The following is a 21,690-nucleotide window of genomic DNA, read 5'->3' as shown; positions in this document are numbered from 1 at the left end:
TTGGAAATGAAACTTGTTCTGCGATCAGATTTGAGAGTCAGACTGGTTCATCAGATCTCTTGATTTGGCATGAGTTCAGACCAGCGTGAGTTTCAGTGTCATTATCAATCAGACGTGAGACCAGATATGAGAGTCTTCCTAATCAAGCTTAACAAAGGCAGTAAAACTTATTGTATTCATCGCTTCTTTTGACAGTAAGATGACCACCATGCCCCAAATATGAAAAAATGGCAGCAAATGCCAACAACTCTCAACACATCCACTTATAGGTGCTATCTTCACACGTGTGCATAAGACAGACAAGTGTGTGGCAACACCTCTGGGAAACATTTTCACTCCTTAGTGGCTAAGAAGCTTCCTGTTGGTCACAAGAAAACCTCACGCTCAGACTATTGATTCAGATAAGGAAACAAAACTGAAACACCTGAAGGAGTGCAACAGAGAGGAGGTTCCTCTTACTGAACAAACATGTACAAAAAAGTGTTTTGGGCTAACGCCAGCGTAATATACAGTAGAAATACATTGTGGGTTTATCAGTCTGCCAGCGCAATGTGAACCTTAATTCTCATGCTGGTGGGTAATAGATGTTATCCTCAAGAGAAATGACGGGATAACGAGGAAGTTAAGGCTGCTCCTCCCCTATCGTAGTCCCTGGGTTGTAGATATAGGGGTCATTATTATTTTTCTGTAGGGGATACTGAATAATTCTTAGCTGCCCGAAGCCCAGCATGCTAAATTTAGCTTGCAGAGGAGACAAAGCTTGACAGTCTCCCTGGTAGCCTCTCTGCCTGCAGCCCTGCTTGTCAAAGCGTATGCTAATGTTTTCCTCCTCGTCTGAACTAAAGAGTCGGCCTGAACGTGTTGTCCGAACAGGCAGCTAACACCTCTCTGTCTCTGACTCCATGATAGTGTGCCAAGAAGAGTAGCAGCGAACCGAGCCCTTATGTTCAGTTCACAGTTGGACATAAAACACACGAGAGCAAGGTGAGTCGTAACACAGTAAGTGATTATGTGCTTGTAAGATGTGTAGACTTGGTTCATGTCATGTGTTAATCTGCACTCGGACAATGTCTGAACTGAAGCTTATGCGAAGATTAAATGAGGAACCACCAAATTCAGACTAACCAGGTTCTAATTATGTATTAATAATGTATTATTTGAATAGCTTAATACTGAATGCAAAATGATAAGGATGTATATTTCTAAATAGCACTAGGCTGAGTTTAATATAGGACACATATAGTAGGTGGGGGGTCCCTACTTTATCTCTTATCAGTTTTGAGTCCTTGGTCTGAAAAACGTTGAAGACCCCTGGTCTAAACTAAGATGAAGAGGTTTGATTTGTTGGATCACCTTTGCACAAATGTTACATGAGAACGTCTTACACCGGCACTTTTGATTTGAAATGAAAACAATGAAGCCATCAGGCTTCTCTGACCCTTGACTTCAGTTTGACGGCGTTAACGTCCTCATCAGATGACTCATGTAGAAATGTCGACTCTTTACAGCGTGTGAGACATGGAAGTAATCCTGCAATTTAAAGTCATCCCAGGTTCGGTTTTCTGGCTGATTAGACCTCTGCTCTGATTGAAGCTATTGTGGATATGTTGGTAATTACAGGACTCATCAAGCTTCATATTCAGTTGCACAGTGAGGCGGGGCACTGGTCAAATTTCTCTTTGTGAGGTTCTCAGTATCTTTCGGTGTTAATCCGAAGGAATGCAAAAACCTGTTCTCATTGTTGTTGTTGTAGGTGAAGCGTATGGCACCATAGTTACTGATTTCATTAAAATTCCATTCCCTCATAAAAAAACTGAATTTCTAGCTCAGCGATTAAGCAGTTTGAGTCTCTCTTCTGACATTTTTATATACTATGCATGCGCTTACATCCAGCTCAGATCACAAGTAGCATTAAAACGTGTCTCCATGTGAGTTTAGATCTGATAAACAGGTGGCGGTGCGACATCACAAACAGATGCTGTCTCCTATGGATTCCTACCTGCCGTTGTTTCTGAACCTTGAACAGAGTTGTTTGTTGTGCGTGCACCCCGTCATGGGAGCGTGATACAAATTCTTGGACGTTATGAGCGACGCAGCCTCTGTCACTCACTGAAATCACGCACATTCATTTTATTGTTTCGTCCCGTTCTGGTGTTAGATGACTCCCTTGGCCACCAGTGAAGTCAATAGTTTGGCCATTAAATGCTCCTCACTTTGTTGACAGTGTAAGATCAGCGTCCTGTTGGAGTGTCTGTACAAAATAAGTTATGGGGTTAGGAAGTATAGCTCAAAATCAAGAGCTTTTTCTGCACAAAAATAAATAAATAAATAAATAAGTTTGTTATGTGTATGCATTACAATGAGTTGATAACTGGTCTGAAAGAAAATGAAGAAAGTACTTTTGCATGAAGTTTCAACAGATATTTCTGCCTTAACCTCCTGAGACCATTTGTTTGGAATGTATCTTTAATTTCTTTAAGATAAAATTAAGATCTTCAGGTATTTGGGATTAGTAGGACCTAAGATGTATAAAAAACATGCATAACCTTTGAACTGGAAGTAGGTTTCGAAAAAAAAATGGTAAACACAGGGACTATTTCACTGTAAATTATCAATGTGTACCAAAATATAAAACGTTTTTTTTTTTTTAATACAAAATCAGAATTAGAAACGGTGAAATCCCAACGTCCTCAAACGTACGTCAAATTCGCACGTCATGTCAAACTATAAAAGTTAATAAGCATAAATAAACAAGTGTATTGACCCTTTGCTACCAGTACATGGCAGACAAAGGTGTATCCTTATGAGGACAACAGGTCTAAATGAAGCAGAATAAGAAGATGCCACAAACCTAAAGCTTAATGTCCCCTATGAGGACACTGGGTCTCAGGAGCTTAATTTAACATGGACGTGTATCCAGTTAACACTACTTAAAATTTATTCTGACTCCAACAATGATGATAAGTCATTGTCCTAAAAAGCAGATGTGACCACTGAGGTAGTTTACCACCACCAGGATAATGTATCGACTTTAAGTATCTATGATAAAGTGCTACATAAAACCTATACATTATTAGTTTTTTAACACAACTAAAACTTAAATAACTTAAATAAGCCTGTAGACTAAAGTACTAAAGTCATTTACTTGGCCTAACCAGAAAAGTCTTGTGGCATGTGCTCAATACTAGTTGAAATAAAAAATATCCATGCAAATTGTTACATAAAATGTTTACGTTGAGCCCGCACATCATTTTTTAGAGTGTATGAAATGCTCCTTAAATCCCCGTTACTCGGTTTGAATGTAAACCTCATATTCCCATAAAGCTGAAACTCTTTAACCTTATTGTTCCATCAAAATGATCCAGTTTGCTGGATTATTACATCAGGTCGTAGCTCAGCAGAGCTCATTAGGGGTTTAATTGAATTAAATAGATGGATCTGATAATATACAATAAAAACAGAAAAATACAGATGACAAATGAAATTATTGCCCTGAATACTGACAAACTCGCAGATATCTGTTAGACAGTGGTATTTTATATTAGTTAATAATGATGTATGTGATGTGTTCAGGCTCTGTAATCAAGCAATCAATCAATCATGCGCCCACAGTACCACAACCACACGACAAGGCAAACCAATTGATAACCGATCACATCAACTTCTAGACCCTGTAACGTTATCAGAACGTATATGCTTTTCTTGAGTAAACAGTTTTGTGTCCACCATTTTTGGTGTCTCACTAGAGAGATGTTTTGACATGGCACATTTTTCTAGGTGAACTGTGTTTTTAATGAACTGCACCAACCTATTTTCCTGTTAAGATCCGGTACAAGACAAAGGAGCCTCTTTGGGAAGACTGTTTCACATTCCTCGTTCACAACCCCAGGAGGCAGGAGCTGGAGGTGGAGGTAACGCTTCTATCAAAATGTTACTGATAGCATCTTTTTTTATTTATTTATTTTTTTAAATGATGAAAGTGGTGAAAGTGGCTGAGCTGTCGTTGTTTTCTGCGCAGATAAAAGATGACAAACAGAAATGCACCCTGGGTAACCTGACGGTGCCTTTGAGCGACCTGCTGGTGGAGGAGGACATGACGCTGACTCAGTGCTTCCCTGTCAAGAACTCGGGGCCCAGCTCCATCATCAAACTTAAGATGGCCCTGAGGGTAAAACCCGACTTTATCACTTCTATCTCATTCTGTGAGCATTAGTGATGGATTGGTTGTTTGTTTCAGGCTCATGACTCCAGAGCAATTTAAAAAAATCTGCTGATTCCACCTGAATGGCCTTTCAGGAGGTTGTTTATTAAGAGATGCAATATATTTGAATTATTGATGTAGCTAATTTAGTTAAGAACTCAACTTAACATTACTAATTAATATCTTGTTCTCAGCTTAATTCTAATTGGACCCAAACTGATGCCAAGCTTTGTGTTTAGACTGCGCTCATTTGTTTCAGGAAGTACAAAGAAGCAAAAGTTGAGCCCACAGCTATTGATTTCTTGAATGTTAATTAGTTCGGCTCACATTAGCTTATTATAAGTTGGCTGAAAGCCTCGTCCCTGCAGGATTTTGACAATTTGTTTATACCAAATAGGTTGTGAAGGGATACACAGTACATTGCTTGTGTTCTATCTATATCAGTTTAAGCCTCCTATTAACTTTGGGATCAATTTGACCCCAGTCAGAACTTAACATTTCCAAATATATGATTTACATATATATATTTTTTCTTTTTACCTCATATTTTCCTAATTTAATTGGGACGCTGACACAGATACATGTTACTATTCTTGATAATAGTTGTGATGATAGTTAATGTTGTCGATAACATGTATATGTACTTAAATATGATACAAGTACACATGTTACAAGTAACGGGGATTAATTCTGGATGTATCTGTGGGGGGTGGGGTGTGGGATTTAATTGGTGGAGGTTTAATTGGTGGAGTCAAATTTCACAACCAAGGAAGAAAATTGTTTGCAAATTTGAAGGTAGTGGGTTAAAGGAGACAGAGTTTGTAGCCAAGCGATAACTTCTGGGATCAAACTAATTTAGAGAACACAGACGCGCCCTGAAGCTGCAGTTCCTTAAATGGCCTCTTGAGGCTGACTCACAAAGAGAATCAATCCGCAACTGCAAAAGCAAAAGCATTATTATTTGAAGTCCATGGGATATTTCTTGGATACATGTTCATTAAAAGTAAAAAAAAAAAAGGAATAAAAAAAATGTTTTTATGTTCATTATGATCACATCTTTACAAAATCCATAGTTATTTATTATTGAAACAATCACTTATTAATACAAAATGACTGGATATCACTAAAATGTCAACTAAATAACCATCCAAATTTAATAACAACCACCTTCTAATTATCTAAACTATAATAAAATGAGCTTATTCAAAATTAGTTTTGACTGTGCTCTTTTTGTTGAGTTGAGATAATCATGACAGATGTTTATCTTTTGGCAATATGTCAAATTTTCTATGGAAAATAACAAATTGTATCTGTGCTGAAATCACTTTCTGCTAAGTTACACATTACAAAGACATGACGTTACACCACCACCGTTCTCAAGGAAGTGTGTTAAATCCAAATCACGTGACCTGTGGTTCCTCCTCTTTATTAGTCATTTAATATAAAGTAGAGTGTAGGTCAAGTGTGGATTTATCACATGTCAACAGCGTTACTACAGTATATTTATAAATAACTTCCAATTTCAATTTACTCAGTTGTATATATAATATTTAGAAGAATCTTTCTGTAATAATGCCGTGTGGTGATTTGTTATAGGCGGTCGTGTTGATTATAGGCCTGAAAACAGACAAATGTTAAACTCATGGTAGTTATCCACTACACATATGTGAAAGGATTGGTCTGGATTTTGTCTCTCATACTTGTTGTTTGCATTTTGAAGCTGTATGTTTTGACTTTAGCTAAGCTAGTTAACTGCAGACACTATTTGAAAGTTATGTTAATGAAGATAAATCCACAGTTTTGTCTGTGTTAGTTTTAGCCATTGTTGGTATTAATGCTTCTACATAGTGTATCAGATCGGAGGGGTTAACCTTCATTGTGCTGTAACGTCCACTTCGAACATAATCTGACGTGTGATTATCTACCTGCTCTGCCGTTACACTACTAAAAGTAATATTTCTTTCAATTACTGCCCGGAGACACAGGATACTGTAAACAAGTAAATTGCATTGCCCTTTGGTGGCACTGAGACTATAAGTGCATTATCTGGAATGGAGTCAGTGCTGATCAAATAAAAAAATAAAAAATAAGGATGCCAGCAAAATATTGACATGATCTGAAAGACTTTATCTGCGATGGAACATAGCAAACATATCGAGATTCATAACAGATAAAAGGAAATTAATTTAAAGACTTTGAGGCATTTTTCTGCCAATTGTTATAAGACAGATAACACCACCAAGAAAGATAAGCTGTTAAAATTGTTGGAGAGGTTTGGTTCTTGCTCATACTGCATCAGGACATGATTCTCCTTCCTGTGTCTCCGTAGATCCTGTCGTTGGAGAAGCAGGTGTCCTCGGACCAGCCTTCATCCGTCCGGGTGAGGAAGTCCAGCGTGCCCCAGCCGCCCCCGGCCGCCTCCGTCTCCCTGAGACCGTCCGTCTCAGACTCCCCGCTGCCCGCGCCCACGCACCCCCCGCAGCCCATGGACGCCTCCACCTTCACCCTCCAGCAGCGGGACGGCGAGCCGTACTCGGCCAGCCCTCTGCGCAGCGCCTCCACCCTCAGCATCTCCATGTCCAGCTCCCAGAAGCACCTGCCTCACAAGGAGTCCACGCCCAGCCTGGCCTCGGACATCTCGCTGCCCTTCGCCACCCTGGAGCTCCAGCACAGACTCCGTCAGCTGCAGAAGTAAATCCAACCTCAATTTCCTGCCTCTGCTCATACGTCGCTCCTCATTTCCAGCTCGTGCTTGCCTCATTTCTGGGATGTTATTGTTTTTTTTTTTTTTTCAATTTAGTCATTTAAATTCTGCAGCTGTCTCTGTTAGTATCTTTGTTTTGAATATTCATCTTTATAAATATTCGATCAGCCTACCTGTCAAGGGATCCATCCGTCCTCGTGCATGTGCACATGTGTGATGTGTAAAGCGTCTGACTGACTGTGGTGTGTGTTTTTACAGCGGCTCGGCCCCCGGCCAGTACCCCCTGGGCGAGGTCCAGCTGACCGTGCGACACAGCTCTCAGAGGAACAAGCTCATCGTGGTGGTGCACGCCTGCCGGTGAGAACCGAACTGACAGGATGCGCTGAATTTACATGTGTTTTCATACGAGAAGTGAGAGAAGATTTGAATTTGAACTGAAGGACTTTTGAAGGGCTGCACAACAACAGGCGCCCGACGACGTGTGAGTGAAACCGTTTTGTCCCGTGTGTGTCCTCAGTAACCTGATAGCCTTCACCAAGGACGGCTCCGACCCCTTCATACGCCTCTATCTGCTGCCCGACAAGAGTCGGACGGGGAGGAGGAAGACGAGCACGATGAAGAGGACCCTTAACCCTGTTTATGATCAAACGTGGGTTTTTACACGCGACCTTTTAATGTTTCACCCTTTAATTTATAGTTTTATCATTGGATTGATTTGACATCTGAGTGTTTGAAGCTCCTTTATTTGCCACTTTTGATGTTCAGACATTAAGATCATGAGCCGCAATTGCAAAATCTTTGTTTGATTAGACGTTTTTTATATATATATATTTTTTTTAATTTTCCTAAACAAATTTAAATTTCTTGGCCACTCTCCTGTTGCACATGTTTCAAATAAAAAAAAATATTAATATGTATTATTTGAATAGCTTAATATTGAATGCAAAATGATAATAATAATGTGTATTTATAAATAGCACTAGGCCGAGTTTAATATAGAACACATATAGTAGGTAAGGGGTCACTACTTAATCTCTCATCAGATTAGAAGGTTTCTCTTTGTTCTTTGACCCATATTTTCACAAATCAGTTAAAAACTAATGTCTCATGGATAAAAAAAAATCACTAATTCCAGCTCTGCTTCATCTCTTCCCCTCTTTCTTGGACACTGGTTCCTGTTTCTCCACTAGAAATATCAAATCAATGCATTCAAGTCCAATACATAAATTCGGCTTATTCATGTAGTTTGGAGTTATCACGCTGGCACTAGTATAGTTGGCAGTTCATTAGCAGCCTTCTTCAGACTAGTTTAGCCCCTAGAGGAAAACTTTTTTTTTTACAGTCAATTTACTACCACTACCCTGAATGTTAAAATCCACCAGAATGTGAAACAGGGAATCCAAAAAGACCAATTTTAATTTTAACGTTTATTCCCTGTGTGCAGGTTTGAGTTCAGTGTATCTATGGTGGAGCTCCACAGGAGAACTCTGGATGTAGCGGTGAAGAACGGAGGGAGCATCCTGTCCAAACACAAAGGGCTTCTGGGAAAGGTAGCTGGCAGTTTTTATTATGTTGTTCTCCGTAAACCTTAAAAAACTTAATTTCTTTTTCTTTCTCTTTCCAGGTGCTGGTAGATTTAGGTGGGGATGACATATCAAAGGGATGCACACAATGGTAAATTATTCTCATGTGATATTGAGTAATTTCAGATAAAAATGTATTAATTTTAAAATTTGTAATTTTATCATTTTGTCTCGCAGGTATGATCTTAGTGAAGATGGTTTGTCATCTTCAGCCACAAGAAGTATTGAAGATCCCCATCTCACATAATGAAACCACCTCTCTGTTGTAAAATAATGATCTTGTTAAATTAAGGGAACATCTTTCTGTTATATAAGCATACGTTTTTGTTTTTTTATTATTACAGTTTCAGCATGTAATAAGTTTGGTTTTGAAAACATTTCCTGTAATTATTTCATGATCACGATCTGAGGATATTGTAACTTATTGTAATGAAACACACTGACTGCCTTGCCTCTGTTTTCAGTGTTGTATGTAAATGATCAAATTGATAGTAGATAGTTTGAAGAATTTGCAGAAGCTCTACTCCCTTAAATGACTTTTATGTTGAGATCTGTCCAAGCTCTTATCGATTCATGTCATGTTTGTTAAAATGTTACAAATTCAGTTTGAAAGGAGACTCTTACCAAAGGAACAGATACAAACACAAACGTAGCAGTCTTGATTTTCTTTTGTTGTTGTTTTTCATGCAGTGTTATTTGATTTTTATCGTTATTTATGCTTGATTACAAACAAGGAATGCACATATGCAAAGAATAAAATTACTGCTCTGCATATTTTAAGGAGATTTGTGCACTATAAGTCGCTCTGATCAGACCCGTGGGCATTTTAGGGCTATGAACAAGTGCTGGGTAATATGAAGATACTTGAATAAGGGTTTTTCAAACCGAATGTGAGTCGAACAAAGTGAAAAGTATGAACTGTTTTTGCATTTAATGAGCAGGGCTGTCAGGATCTGTAAGGATTATGCATTATTTATGTCATGCTTGTATATGTTTTACTTTTAAATACATTTCTTGTAATCTATCCTGTGCCTTAAAAACTCACTAAGTAATTGTATTGCCTTCTTAATGTTATCATTTTGAATGATATGATGCCTCATTTGATGAATAAATGGTTTCTCTTGTGCAAATTCAGCGTTTGTATCTAATTGAAATAATTACATTAACCGTAAAATATATTTATTGCGTGGGCCCTGCAGCATGAATTCTGTTGAGATGTGGAGTCCGATCGATAATTTTCTACAGAATAAATAAAACCACGTGTCCAATTAAAACGCCATTGCAAAGATTTGTTGATCCAACCAGTGACTGTGTGGATCCAACGCGTTTGTGGTCACAACACAGTTAATTTGTTGTAGTTTGTCGCCATCATGTGGCAGAGTGAGAGAACGACAATTCTGCGTCAACGTTCAAACAGACGTGTGACGTCACTACGTACGGAAGCGACTTAAATTTGCGCGGGTTTGCTGTTGTTATGGTTAGCTGTCATACCGTTGTTGTGGACCCACAAAACCTTCAATAATAAAGGTAAAAGGCGGAGATTAATGTCCCTATGTTATGTTTTAATGATTATAAATCGCAATACTGCCTATATTAATAGATAGAGTGGGATTAATGTTTGTAAATAACACATTTAAGGCTGCCATATTTGTTTTGATCTTGTTACAGAAGCATTTACGCTAAGCTAAAGGCATCTCTAACTTTTGTTTCTCCGTTACAGGATTATTGTGTTGTTTTTATCGCGTAGGAAACTGAAATCATGTCCAAACGGGAGGCGTTTTTAGAGTCCGCCTCTAAAGAAAATGCGGAGGATTTCCTTCGCTTCATTGAGCTTCACGTAAGTCGCTAACTTTATGTGCGTTAATGCTCACGATGTTATGAACGCTGATTGTCTTTAGACCCATCTCACGGATGAGCTGAATTTATAAACTGCATTTTCCATACTATAAAACATAATACCCTAATGCTGCAGTACTATAGTATTTTGTTTAAATTGGTGTTAGTATTTTAAACTTAAGTAGAGCCTCAAGTATTGGGAAATAAAGTTAATATTTCTTAGACTTAGACAGACTTCAATTATCCACGAGAGAAATTACTTTGTCACAGTAGCTTCATTGAACATAAAAGTAAACATCTGGTACTTTCTGAAAATAATATAGTTACTTCATAATATAGTTAGTTGGTTAGGTAGCTTTATAAAGTATACAGCCCCAAATCTTAACATAACTTCATGGTTCTTTACTATAGAAAGTGATAGAAATATGACAATCCCCCCTTGAGCAGTGCTCGAAGATGCGTGAAGAAATACACCTGAGACAGATCCAAACTCGGGGATCTGTTTGCTTTGACTAGGTAGGATGAGAGGAGAGTGGAGATAAAGAGGAAAAAACTGGCTATAGTGAACACTAAATGTGTTGTTGGTGCCTTCGACATGAAACTCTAGAGTCGGAGAAACGTGGACAAAGGTTGAAAAAAGTGACGAAGGAGAGTAAAAAAAATACAAACCTGTGAGAAAGGGGAGACTCAGTTAAGGACATGCGGTTGTGTCATACAAATGCAAACTTATTTATGTGATAAACTGCATTAGGTTGTCTGCATTAAGGAATTAGTTGGCAAATGATAAGCTTTATCAAAATAGAAAGTTGTAATCCAAAACTAAGACACAGTGTCTGCCTCCTTCTGCATTTCACAAGGGGCCAGTACATCCAGATTGTTTGTTTAAAAAACAAAAAGACAAACAGGTAACTAGACCTGTTGGGTTTTTTGAGAAGATGTTTCACCGCTCATCCTGGTAGCTTCTTCAGACAGATGAATGGGAAAAAAAACCCTCAACAAGTAAAGTAAAACCCAGGAGGCAGACACTATTACTTATTTTGGATTAAAACTTTCTGTTCCGATAAAGATTATCAAAAGCTCTACAAGCCTAGTTGTCTTTCTCAAATGCTTTTTGGATATACCATGACCTGGATGACCGAGAACCTTCACAGACAAGGAGCCAGTAAAGAAAAATACTTCTGCTGGTACTTGGATCAGCTCCAGCTGTAGAAGAACAAATGTTTCATGCACTAGATTTTTCTGCATTCCTAGAAACTTTTTATGTGGGAATTAAAAGTCTTATTCTGGTTAAGAATGACCCTATAGTGAAACTAGAGGCCGAGACAAAGCCATCCAAACTAGTAACTATATGATAGCACAATAAGGGTAACATCAGTTTTGTGTTTTGTGCTGAGCAGAAGGACAAAACTGAGCCCTTTGATGTGGAGGAGGTGGTGCAGGAGATGCCCAGAGACCAGAGGGAGACTCTGTGGGGGAGGCTGGGGTCGCTTCTTCAAGACGTCCTACTGGAGTCACCTCCTGAGCGCTGGGAGGAAAACAGGGTGGAGGACATGCAGGAGGAGCCAGCGGCAGCCGACCCCGTGAGTTCAACAGTCAGGTTATGTACAACTGTAGCGTAAACTCAGCACCACTTGTAACTCAAGCTTCTATACTGCTGTATTAAATTGTAATGCTAGTCCCACTGTTTTAACATTATCCTGTTATTTATTTGCATCAATCGTCAACCGTATTGTGAATACTAATTTTATACTAATGTTTTCTTCAGAAACATGTCATGGCTGTTGTGGACGGTGTAACTCTAGTGGCTACAGTGTCTCTAAAGATTTTACAAGAGGGTGACACCTACCGTGCCCTTCTGGAGGTTACACACAGACTTCATGGTGAGTGTTTTAGGTCCATACTCAGATCCCCATTGTGATGTAAACAACAACAACAGAAATGAAAAGTGACTGTCGCATTAATCATCCCGTGGGTAAACCTGCCCTGAAAGAGCCACAGAAAGACTGATGTTCATAGGTAGAGCTAAAACCAGTTGTCAATGGATTATAAGCCATTCTCAAACAGCTTTCTCTTCCCTAGTGCTGCGCTTCATAAAATTATAACCTGAATATCCCGTCGTTCCTTCAGATGTCCTGGTTTCACTGCCAGTGTCAGAGGCCCCTCTGCAGCTCCACATCCACACGCTCTGTGAGGCCTGGTGGAAGAAGGGGCTGCAGGAGAAGGAAACGTTTGGTCGAACTGCCTTCCACATCTCTTTGCAGAAGAGCTTCATTTCCAAGAAGCCAGTCAGTATATCCCCTTGGTTATGACTCAGTATATGTCCTCTCATGGCTGCCAAGGCCTGTATGTCTCACTAGTGTCTGTTCATAACAAGAGATTTGGGAATCTACCTCCTCATCTTTGTGTTTCTTGTCAGAGCGCTGAGATCCAAAGAGTGTGGAGCCTCCACGGCGTGCTCTCTACTCTGGACTACACCTCAGAAGACAACAAGCAGATAATTGACTTGTTGCTTCAGTGCTTCCACCGTCCTATTTACATCAGAAATGATGACGTGAGTTGCGTGACACTCAGCCGATGCGTGTACATCGCCGCGATTCACTGTCTGCCTTTATTGTGCGACTCTTGCTGTGGGCCTGAAGGTGTGTCTGTTGTCACAGGGAAAGCGATTCCTGGTGTTTCTTTTTAGCTGGAACGTCGACTTCATCTGGGTCATTCACGGCACCATCAAAAACCAGCTGGAGTTTTATAACAAGTAAGAATCCGAATGTACTGTTACTGTCAGTTTTCTCATTGTGTCATCTACAACTAACGTGCTTTATTCAGGACCATGGCTACTCATATTGCGGAGATCTACTTCAGAGCCTGGAAGAAGGCAAGTGGAGAGTCCCTGGAGAAGATCGAGAGCTCGTGCATTCAGGATCTGATGCAGAGTGCGATCCTGCTCAACAGAGCGTCTCCTCTTCATGCCAAAATCCGACAGGTAAACTAATCTCTAGCTTCTTTATTTATTTATTTTTTTTATATTACTCTCTCTGATTACTCTCTGATCTCGTTGTCCTGTGCAGATCATGAGCTATTTCCACTCCAGGAAGGGCTGCCAGAGCGTGGACAAGATGTTGTATAATCTCTACAAGCCCATTCTCTGGAAAGCTCTCAGCGTATGTGTTCATAAGTACTGCATTCGCCCGGTCATTCATTACTCTTCTAGTCTAATGTGCTTCTGATTGATTGATTTGTTTTAGGTTCCCAACTTTGAGGTGCGTGCAAATGCTGCTTTGCTTTTCACTGAGGCCTTCCCAGTCCACGACCCGGACCAGAGCACGGAGAACATAGACGAGAACATTCAGAAGCAGCTGGACGCAGTGATGGTGAGTACTTTTGCTGTGAGGAAACTGAACGCATGTATCGTTTGGTAATTTAGTAAACTCACAGGGGTTTAGGAAAAGGTGCCAAAATTACAACCGCCTGTCACTTTTCTGTCGTCCTCAGGGTCTCCTCGATGACCCTCACCCCACCGTGCGCTGCAACGCTACCCTGGGCGTCTGTAAGATCCTGGCGAAGTGCTGGGAGCTCCTCCCTCCTACCATCATCACAGACTTCCTCAAGAAGCTGGTGACGGAGCTGGCTGTGGACACCAGCTCCCCTGATGTCCGCTGCTCAGTCTTCAAGGTGGAATGATGTGTCTTCTTCCTGTCCCTGATGTTGTATTGTCTTGGAACCTTTTTGTAATAACGCTGTGGAGCTAATCTACGTTGAATCAAGTTATATACAGAATAACAGTGACGAGGCATTCTCGTACTAGATATTACAGTCGCTTCAGACAGAGTAGGCATGACTCTGCGTTGTGTGGCTTTGTCTCCAGTGTCTTACTATTGTCCTGGACAACGCTCTCAGCCACCCAGTGCTGGAAAAACTCCTGCCCACCGTCAAGTACAGCCTTCACGACAACTCTGAGAAAGTCCGTGCAGCCTTCCTCGACATGCTCATCAAGGTCAAAGCAGTTCGTGCTGCTAAGGTACCGCTTTATTTTTACTCGTTTTCTGATTTTGCAGTGTCCAATTTTTTTAATTTTATTTGTTTAGTTTTTAATTGAAGGACAATTTTGAAGCTATTTACTGTTTTTTAAGCGAATGATTAGTGTGTTACTTATTCAGTGCCCTGCCACGTTACTGAGCCTTCTAACATGCATGTGTGAAGCACTTTGCGATGCAATTTGTACGAAAAGCGCTGATTTGATTTGACGAACCAGTTTTTATTTCTCCTCATTTACTGATCTGATCAGTTCTGGGACGTGTGCAACATGGACCACTTGTTGACCCGCCTGGCCATCGACTCGCATTCGGTCTCCAAGCGCATCGTCGACCTGCTCTTCAAGTCCTTCTTCCCGGTCAACGAGTCGGAGAAGGAGTGGTGCTGCCGGTGCATCACCCTCATCCAGATGAACCCCATGGCTGCCAGGAAGTTCTACCAGTACGCACACAACCATACAGCACCCACTAACATAAGTAAGTGACAAACCGAGTTTGGATTTATGGTATTTTAAGTGTTTTAAGATGTGACGTGTAGAAACTGTGTCTTTTCTTTCAGTAAAGCTGATGTTGGCTATTCGCCGTGTTCTGAACAGCTGCCTCCAGGTCGACTGTGACCAGAGTGACATCAATGACGGCAACAAGGAGAACAGCATGGTAAGACAGGAAATGCATAAAGCTTTTAAAGTTGCTATTAGGTGAGAGTGAAATTACTTCAGCTACGCAAGAAAACCTTATTTAGTTTGCTCTGTGATATACTCAGGTTTTTAATTTAGCTGTCAGTCTAAGAGAGTAGACTGTATCTTAGTCTACATCAAGGAATTAAGTTCTATATTAAACTCTGCCTAGTGCTATTTATAGATATACATTATTATTATCATTTTACATTCAATATTAAGCTATTCCTTTACTAAAATATGTCAGATTAAACAAATAAAATAAAAAACCATGGAAAACCTAAATGAATTTTGATTTTTAACAGGCTGAATCGGTTACACTGGGTAAAGACATGGCCGTTGTGTCGGGGCTGCTGGAGGTGCTGGTCATCCTGTGGAAGAGTGTGAGGAAGGCCCTGAATCAAAACAAAGAGGCCCAGAAGTACACGCTCGCCAAGTTTGGGAACGTCATAGCCAAGTACTTCCAGGCGTTTGAGGTACGTCACCTGCAGCGTGTTGGATGTTTTTCCATTTTATTTGACAATCGTAAATGATTCTTGATTTATTTATTTTTTATTGTTTTCAGGATGATCGAGCCGTGGTTCCTCTTATAGAGCTGGCCACATTCATGCCTCCCGCTGCCGTTCCAACATTCAGGTGAGTAGTAGTTTGTCCCCTCGTCTCTCTCGTCCTGTTGAGACTTGCAACTCAGATCTTTTATTAGACCACAAGTTGAAGCACGATGTAATAAAGATGTTCCATTTACCATTTAAGTGCAGCTTGAGTCTTAACCTTTCTACTATTTATTTTCCTCCTACATGTTCCCTTGTAGCAGGTCAAGTCCAATACTGGTAGCTGTTTGTGTGGAGGTTTTTGTACAGGACAGCGTAGCTACATAGTCACCTGCAAAGATCTGATTTCACACAGTTTGAACAAAGGTTCTGTTCAGTTGTTCGTCTTTATCTTGTCTTACTGGTCTCTGTTTTTTTGTCTAGCTGTGGAGTCCTGTCCAGACTGAGGAGGATGGACTCAGGAGCTGTTCCAGCACAATACTGCCAACTGCTAGACTGCATCTGCAGCTGGGGCCAGGCTGCCGACATCCTCGAACTTATCACGGACTGGCTCAGCGAGTCCCTGCCCAAGCAAGGGGTCAGTTCAGTCGGTTCAACACCAGATAGCTTTGATTTATTATTACAAGGTTTAATTCAAACATGTGTTACTATCTATAAAAAAGTTTCTTCCTCTTAACTTCAGGACAAAGCGACCGGCGGTCGAAAAGTCCGCATTCACGAGACCATGGACGCCAAACCAGACCTGGCGCTGACTTATCTGGAGTATCTTCTCAGCCACGCTTGGACGCGAGAGAAAGTCCTGGCTCTCGGTCAGAACCCACTGAAGCTGCTTCACACGGTTCTAGGAAACTGGAGGGTATTTTAAATAATTCAATATCACGTTTTAACTGAGAGTCATTCTTTCAGAAAGCGGCCTCCTGTTAATCTGTGCACGTTTTGTCTCGACAGTCGGTGCTGTACACGCGCCTCAGCTCCGCCACAGAGGATCCTAAATGTCCCAGTGTGGAGACGGCGCTGAAAGCCTTCATGTTCCACAACCGTCTCGGGGCACATCTGCAACACAACGTGAGTCTACGTTTAGACTGCGTGACTTTTTATCCTGTTTTTACACATATTTATCGAGTGTGTTACTCTGTTTAATATAAATCAGACCTCAGCAGTGGACTAAATAATTCTTTGAGTCAATTAGAGAATTAAAACAATCTGGCAGCGTTTTTCAGCAAAAGCAGAACAATTGTTGCACGTTTACAAGTTCCAACGTCTTCTAGCTTCCAGGATCTGGTTCTTCTTTTTACTTGTAAACAGATACTTTGCAGTTTCAGGTAAAACAAAACATTCAGACATTTCATAGAGCAAATAATTCATCTAAAATCATAGAAAAGCTGCAAATTAAACCAAAGAATCCTTGTCCTAGAGTCGGTGCTGTGGCAGAAAATAGAGTTAACAATCTCTCACTTTAAACATGTGACTCATACAGATGAGCTGATGACATCTTTTTATCTCTTTCACAGTTTCCAGAAGGTCGATACTACCTGATCTCCCTGGAGCAGGTGGCAGCGTGGATCTCTGACCGTGTGCTCCCCTTCCTGGCGAAATGTACCAGTGATGACAGCGAGGATTCGGAGAAATCGCAGCCTCTGGCCGCACAGATAACTGAGGTGAAACCTGCAGTTTCTTTCAACTTTGTAAAGCCGCCGTACATGACGCGAGCTCTGGTTCTCAGCAGAAACTTTAGACTAGAATAGACTGGTTGAATTTATTCAAACGTACCAGAGTTCTACATCTTTTGAAGATGAATTCATTCCTACAGTTCCACATATTTCCCTTTAGCAAAGTCAAGATAAGAGGGACACGCTTCTCTACTGCGGCGCTGACGTGTGATTTAGTCTCACGCGATGGGGACACGTCCATAAGAGAATCTGTTTCAGATGTTCATGAAAGTGGCCTTTGACCGTAAAGCAATACATACATATTAACTGGCAGTGTGTTTAAAGCTTCCTGAAATCAAACATAATTGTGCAGCTGCAGTGAGCTGAGGTCTTGGGTCTTTCTGTGATGGATGTGGATGGTATGGACGGATGGTTGTGTGCATTTTTATCCCCTAAAAACAAGAATTGCACTCAAATTTTTTTTCTCCCGACAAATTAAATCAAATCTCCTTGTTCATAAATTGCCGCTTCGGATTTTTATCGGGGCTCATTTTTCAGCCCAGCGCGTAGCCCGCGCCGACACCGTAGACGAAGACAGTTGTTATCCAGAACATTAGGTTTTGTGGAGCCTCCTTTGCCTCCCGCTCCCGGGACCTTCAGTTCTGCTCAGTTTAATTTGGACTCGTCGTATATTGTTCTGCTCCGGTCCTCAGACGCGCTTGTACGCGGCGTCTCCCGCTCGCGTCACCATGCTGAAATGGGTTTATTTCTCATTTGTGCCATTATTCTCACTCTGTCACCGCATGGCTGCAATAATCAGATGCTGAATGGAAGCCTGCGTGAATCTGAGTGCTCCTGGTGGGGGATTGCGAGCTGCTTCTGCAGGCCACCAGACGCCAGTAGAAAATAATTTTACTCTAAAATATTGATCCCTTAAGACTGGCCTCAATCTCGTATCTGTTGAAACGTTTTCCTTCACGGTGGTGGTGATGGCTTTTTTTACCAGAGCTTCCTGTCAGCGTCCCGAGACGTTTTGCTCGTGGGTTTGGGCGACGAGACGTTCAAGGGTCAAGTCCTCCACCTGTGCTCGCTCATTCTCGTCTCAGGTGAGTGTGTCAAGATGTCGAAAAAGCGACCCTGATTTTTTTACAGGAGCTTTACTTCACTCAGAATACCATCGTGCTGTTTCGCCTTTCCAGACGCTTCACAAACTGTGGTTTTTCTTTGTGGTTTCAGGGACAGGCTACTCTTATATCCCTGCCGTGCTGCCGATTTTGAAGGAGGCTGTTAACAGCTACGCACCTGAGGACAACAACCAGGCTGAAGAGAATGAGGAGGATGCGACCACTGTCATTCTGGCTGTGGTCGCCAACATTTTCCAGAAGATTATAGAGCTCTTGGCTCAACGTCTTAGGAAAGAACCAGAGGAAGGAAAACTGGTACATTTTTTCATTTATTGTTTATATACAAAAATTTGTTTTACCTGAGGACGTATTGTGATTCACATATTGCACCTTACGAGTTTGTTTCATGTGGTGCATTCGCACTGGATAAACAAACTCTGTGTTTTACTCAAATTTACGCTTCGTTGTTTTGGCTCTGCTACTTCCCATCTCACTTCACTGCATGTCGGAGACAGTTTTAATTACTTTGCAAATTATAATGGATGATAAAAATGTATTTTAGGTATTTAAATCAGCTCCACCTCTGCCACTGAACACATTAATGATTAATTTAATGGTTTCATTTGTCTAACATCTGTCCAGTCTTTGAATTATAGCACATCCTTTATAATTCTTAAGTGACAAGAGGCAGAAAAAAGCCCCAAATCAAACAAAAGTCCAAACAACAACTGTCTTAACTCGCCTCTAAATCACAAAGATGTCGATTCGCACTGTATTAGTTTCATCAGAGAACCGCTGTGTTTCGATAATTATGTTTGGTAATTTGGGGTGTAATTTTTATTTTATAAATCACGGACATGGACGATTCGCACGGGTTTAAGATCACAGACGACCTCCGTCATTATTACAAATTACCGAAGCTTCCCTGGTAAAAAAAAAAAACTAATCCCGTGCGAATAGGGCTTTAATATATAACACAGCTGTAATTTCCCTGGTTTTGTTGAAAGTGAACACGTCTTCAGTTGCTCGTAACAGTTTTCCACCATGCAACTTTTTTTGTGCTGTGACTCAGCTGTGTCAGTCAGCCGTTCCTGCTCTGGCAGACTTCCTTCAAGTCGCACAAACCTGGGACAGAGCACCTCTCAGCGGCGTCTTCTCTACTCTGTTCGCTGTCATCATCGTGGAGAAGACACATTTGTTACATAAGGTGAGGCGGCAGATGAAGAGACAGCATTTTTTTTTTTCTTCAGATATCCTGCATATTGTAGTGCTTATCTAGGACCTCTAAGTTGAGTTGTTTCATCAGCCGCTGGTCTCGTATCTTTAAAGATAACCCACCCAGAGGAGGTGATCACCCCAAAGACAGTAGAGGACATGCCTCCTTTGTCCAGCATCCTGCTGTCCGTCATCCTCAAATCGCCTTCTGTTACCAGGTAAACACTGTTCCCTGTTCTCTAACGGTGCAGACTCGCCAAACCAAACAAAGAAGTACTGCAACGAAGGCTGACTGTGACAGGCTTTTTGTTCAGTTTCATCACTTCCATTTCTCCTCCTGTTCGCCGGTTATGTAACAGAACATAACAGCCAGAGACGTCTCTCTCACAGATTTGTTCCGACTGGACCCAACACAAAATTAGGGCACGCTCACCTACGGCCCCCCGGCCGTCAGATAGATGCATCGCAGCCTTAACCTGAAACCAAAATCCTGTGATGACGTATATTTTATAAGAGCTGAGCCAATGATTATTTGACGTTCGGTTCTTTTAGATCTTTTCTGGCAGAAGTCGGCTCCTCTTTGGAGTCGGAGGCCATCAGCAGTCTCACTGAACTGGCAGCCATTCTTCACGTCCTGGCGGTCATCAAGAACTGTGGGTTTTCAAATATATATAAATATCACCTTCACATCCTGAAGATTTTAGAGCAAATATTTCAGTTTTTTTCTGTTGATGATAAAGATGCATCGGATCTTTTTTTTTTTTTTTAGCGGGACAGTCTAAAGCAAGCTTGAAGAATGCAGCTGTGTCCGTCCAACAGCAGCTTCACAAACACACAGTCGGTTCTGCAGACAGCAGAGATTTACAGAGGTCGGTATTTAGATAATCTGTGCATAGATGAATAATTCTCGTTCTGTTGTGACTAACCTTATAATCCTTCTCCACCACAGGGTTATTTATCAGTCGTCCGTGACGACTTTGAGCGACATCCTGCGAGTCTGAGTTTCCATAAAAAGAGAATGATCCAACTTTCATATGACGAATACCAGTCAGGCATAACATTATGACCGGCTGCCTAATACTGTCCAGGTGCTTCCAAAACAGTTCTCAGCCTCATCAGGGAATGGACACGGGCCTTGTTACTTTAATGTCGTGGCTGATCGGTGTAACTTCAGAAAACATTTTCATATATTTTGAGATATTCATATATTTTTTTCACGTTTTTGTCTTTATATATCTGTTGGTCTGTCACTAATAAGAATAAAACAAACAATATCAATCCACTAAAACTTAATGTTTGTTTCCTCCTTTTGGTATTTTCTTGAAAAGTTATAATACAGTCCAAAAAAAAAAAAAACTACCGCACCATCTCTTCCTATTCATTTATAAAGGGAAATAGTGTCTATTTTCAGAACGTACACACTGTCCTTTTGAAATATTTGTATTTTTCCTCCATATCATTGTCATGATGTTACCATTCTTACTTTAAATACCTGCTTTTAATGTCTTTTTAAAACGTGGTTATATTTCAATATTGTATTTTTCCTCCATAACGTGTCGCATTGAGACTTTACATTAATTTTACCTGAAGTAATGTTTCCCGTGGAGTTTGACGCTGTCAGATGAAGCTACATTCATTTTACAAATATTTATTCATACACATTTTAAGTTTGACATGTTGACACTTTGAGAGGATGAGATTGCTGCACATCATCCTGTTTATATTTCTGCTTCATTTCACGGATAAATTGTGTGCGTTTTATTCCATAACGTGTTTCATTGTGACTGTTTATTTTGCATTGACGGATGATTTATTTAGAGATAAAGATTTTACCCACGAAACTTGATCAGCTTCATTTATAGTAGGTAGTATTGCAGTAGGTGTTAACTGTGCTTCAAAACCATGAAGTGCTGTTTGCATCAATGTTAAATACGATATACTAGTACTACTTTTAATATATCTAGTAGAGTTTGCCGGTGATATATTTCTATACTTATGAACATAGTTTGGTCTTAATAAGGTAAAACAATAATAATAAAGTGGTTATATTTCAGAACTGGTTTTCATAATATGCATTCTCTTCGACATATAGAGCTGATGTGATAACAGTTAAAGAAGCGGC

At 40.6% G+C, this 21,690-nt stretch overlaps 2 protein-coding genes across 4 annotated transcripts in view; both read left to right on the top strand.

Moving 5' to 3' along the window:
- The window catches only part of esyt2b (extended synaptotagmin-like protein 2b), a 35,162-nt gene extending 25,544 nt beyond the window's left edge, over nucleotides 1-9,618 (top strand). For all 3 annotated transcript variants that reach the window (XM_047568792.1, XM_047568793.1, XM_047568791.1), the window contains 9 exons: nucleotides 910-984; nucleotides 3,825-3,911; nucleotides 4,019-4,168; nucleotides 6,531-6,892; nucleotides 7,164-7,262; nucleotides 7,423-7,554; nucleotides 8,350-8,455; nucleotides 8,530-8,579; nucleotides 8,666-9,618. In XM_047568792.1, coding sequence (XP_047424748.1) covers nucleotides 910-984; nucleotides 3,825-3,911; nucleotides 4,019-4,168; nucleotides 6,531-6,892; nucleotides 7,164-7,262; nucleotides 7,423-7,554; nucleotides 8,350-8,455; nucleotides 8,530-8,579; nucleotides 8,666-8,735 — 1,131 coding nt within the window. In that variant the 3' untranslated portion in view covers nucleotides 8,736-9,618. The remainder of the gene's footprint in view (nucleotides 1-909; nucleotides 985-3,824; nucleotides 3,912-4,018; nucleotides 4,169-6,530; nucleotides 6,893-7,163; nucleotides 7,263-7,422; nucleotides 7,555-8,349; nucleotides 8,456-8,529; nucleotides 8,580-8,665) is intronic.
- A 295-nt stretch (nucleotides 9,619-9,913) lies between these two features.
- ncapg2 (non-SMC condensin II complex, subunit G2) lies at nucleotides 9,914-20,737 on the top strand. Its single transcript, XM_047612102.1, has 27 exons — nucleotides 9,914-10,015; nucleotides 10,209-10,325; nucleotides 11,722-11,904; nucleotides 12,090-12,204; nucleotides 12,452-12,609; nucleotides 12,741-12,875; nucleotides 12,982-13,076; nucleotides 13,148-13,304; nucleotides 13,390-13,482; nucleotides 13,567-13,692; nucleotides 13,814-13,993; nucleotides 14,187-14,339; nucleotides 14,607-14,829; nucleotides 14,912-15,009; nucleotides 15,335-15,505; nucleotides 15,595-15,665; nucleotides 16,004-16,157; nucleotides 16,263-16,436; nucleotides 16,529-16,645; nucleotides 17,092-17,238; nucleotides 18,236-18,335; nucleotides 18,466-18,668; nucleotides 19,426-19,560; nucleotides 19,683-19,786; nucleotides 20,121-20,221; nucleotides 20,338-20,437; nucleotides 20,518-20,737. Exons 2-27 carry the CDS (start codon nucleotides 10,248-10,250, stop codon nucleotides 20,567-20,569), a joined length of 3,423 nt encoding a protein of 1,140 aa, XP_047468058.1. The 5' UTR covers nucleotides 9,914-10,015; nucleotides 10,209-10,247; the 3' UTR covers nucleotides 20,570-20,737.
- The last annotated feature ends 953 nt before the right edge of the window (nucleotides 20,738-21,690 follow it).

This window comes from Mugil cephalus, chromosome 18, assembly GCF_022458985.1.
Source record: "Mugil cephalus isolate CIBA_MC_2020 chromosome 18, CIBA_Mcephalus_1.1, whole genome shotgun sequence".
In the NCBI taxonomy this organism is placed as follows: Eukaryota; Metazoa; Chordata; class Actinopteri; order Mugiliformes; family Mugilidae; genus Mugil; species Mugil cephalus.
The sequence above is the reverse complement of the archived record's forward strand: the minus strand, read 5'-3'. Positions and strand labels throughout refer to the sequence as shown.

Excerpts from the sequence above, each read along its gene's own strand:
- ncapg2 (XM_047612102.1), top strand. The coding sequence starts at position 10,248 with ATGTCCAAACGGGAGGCGTTTTTAGAGTCCGCCTCTAAAGAAAATGCG. Across the intron at positions 16,437-16,528 it reads CGGTTCTAGGAAACTGGAGG|TCGGTGCTGTACACGCGCCT; the intron begins GTATTTTAAATA and ends TTGTCTCGACAG. Across the intron at positions 19,561-19,682 it reads AGACACATTTGTTACATAAG|ATAACCCACCCAGAGGAGGT; the intron begins GTGAGGCGGCAG and ends GTATCTTTAAAG.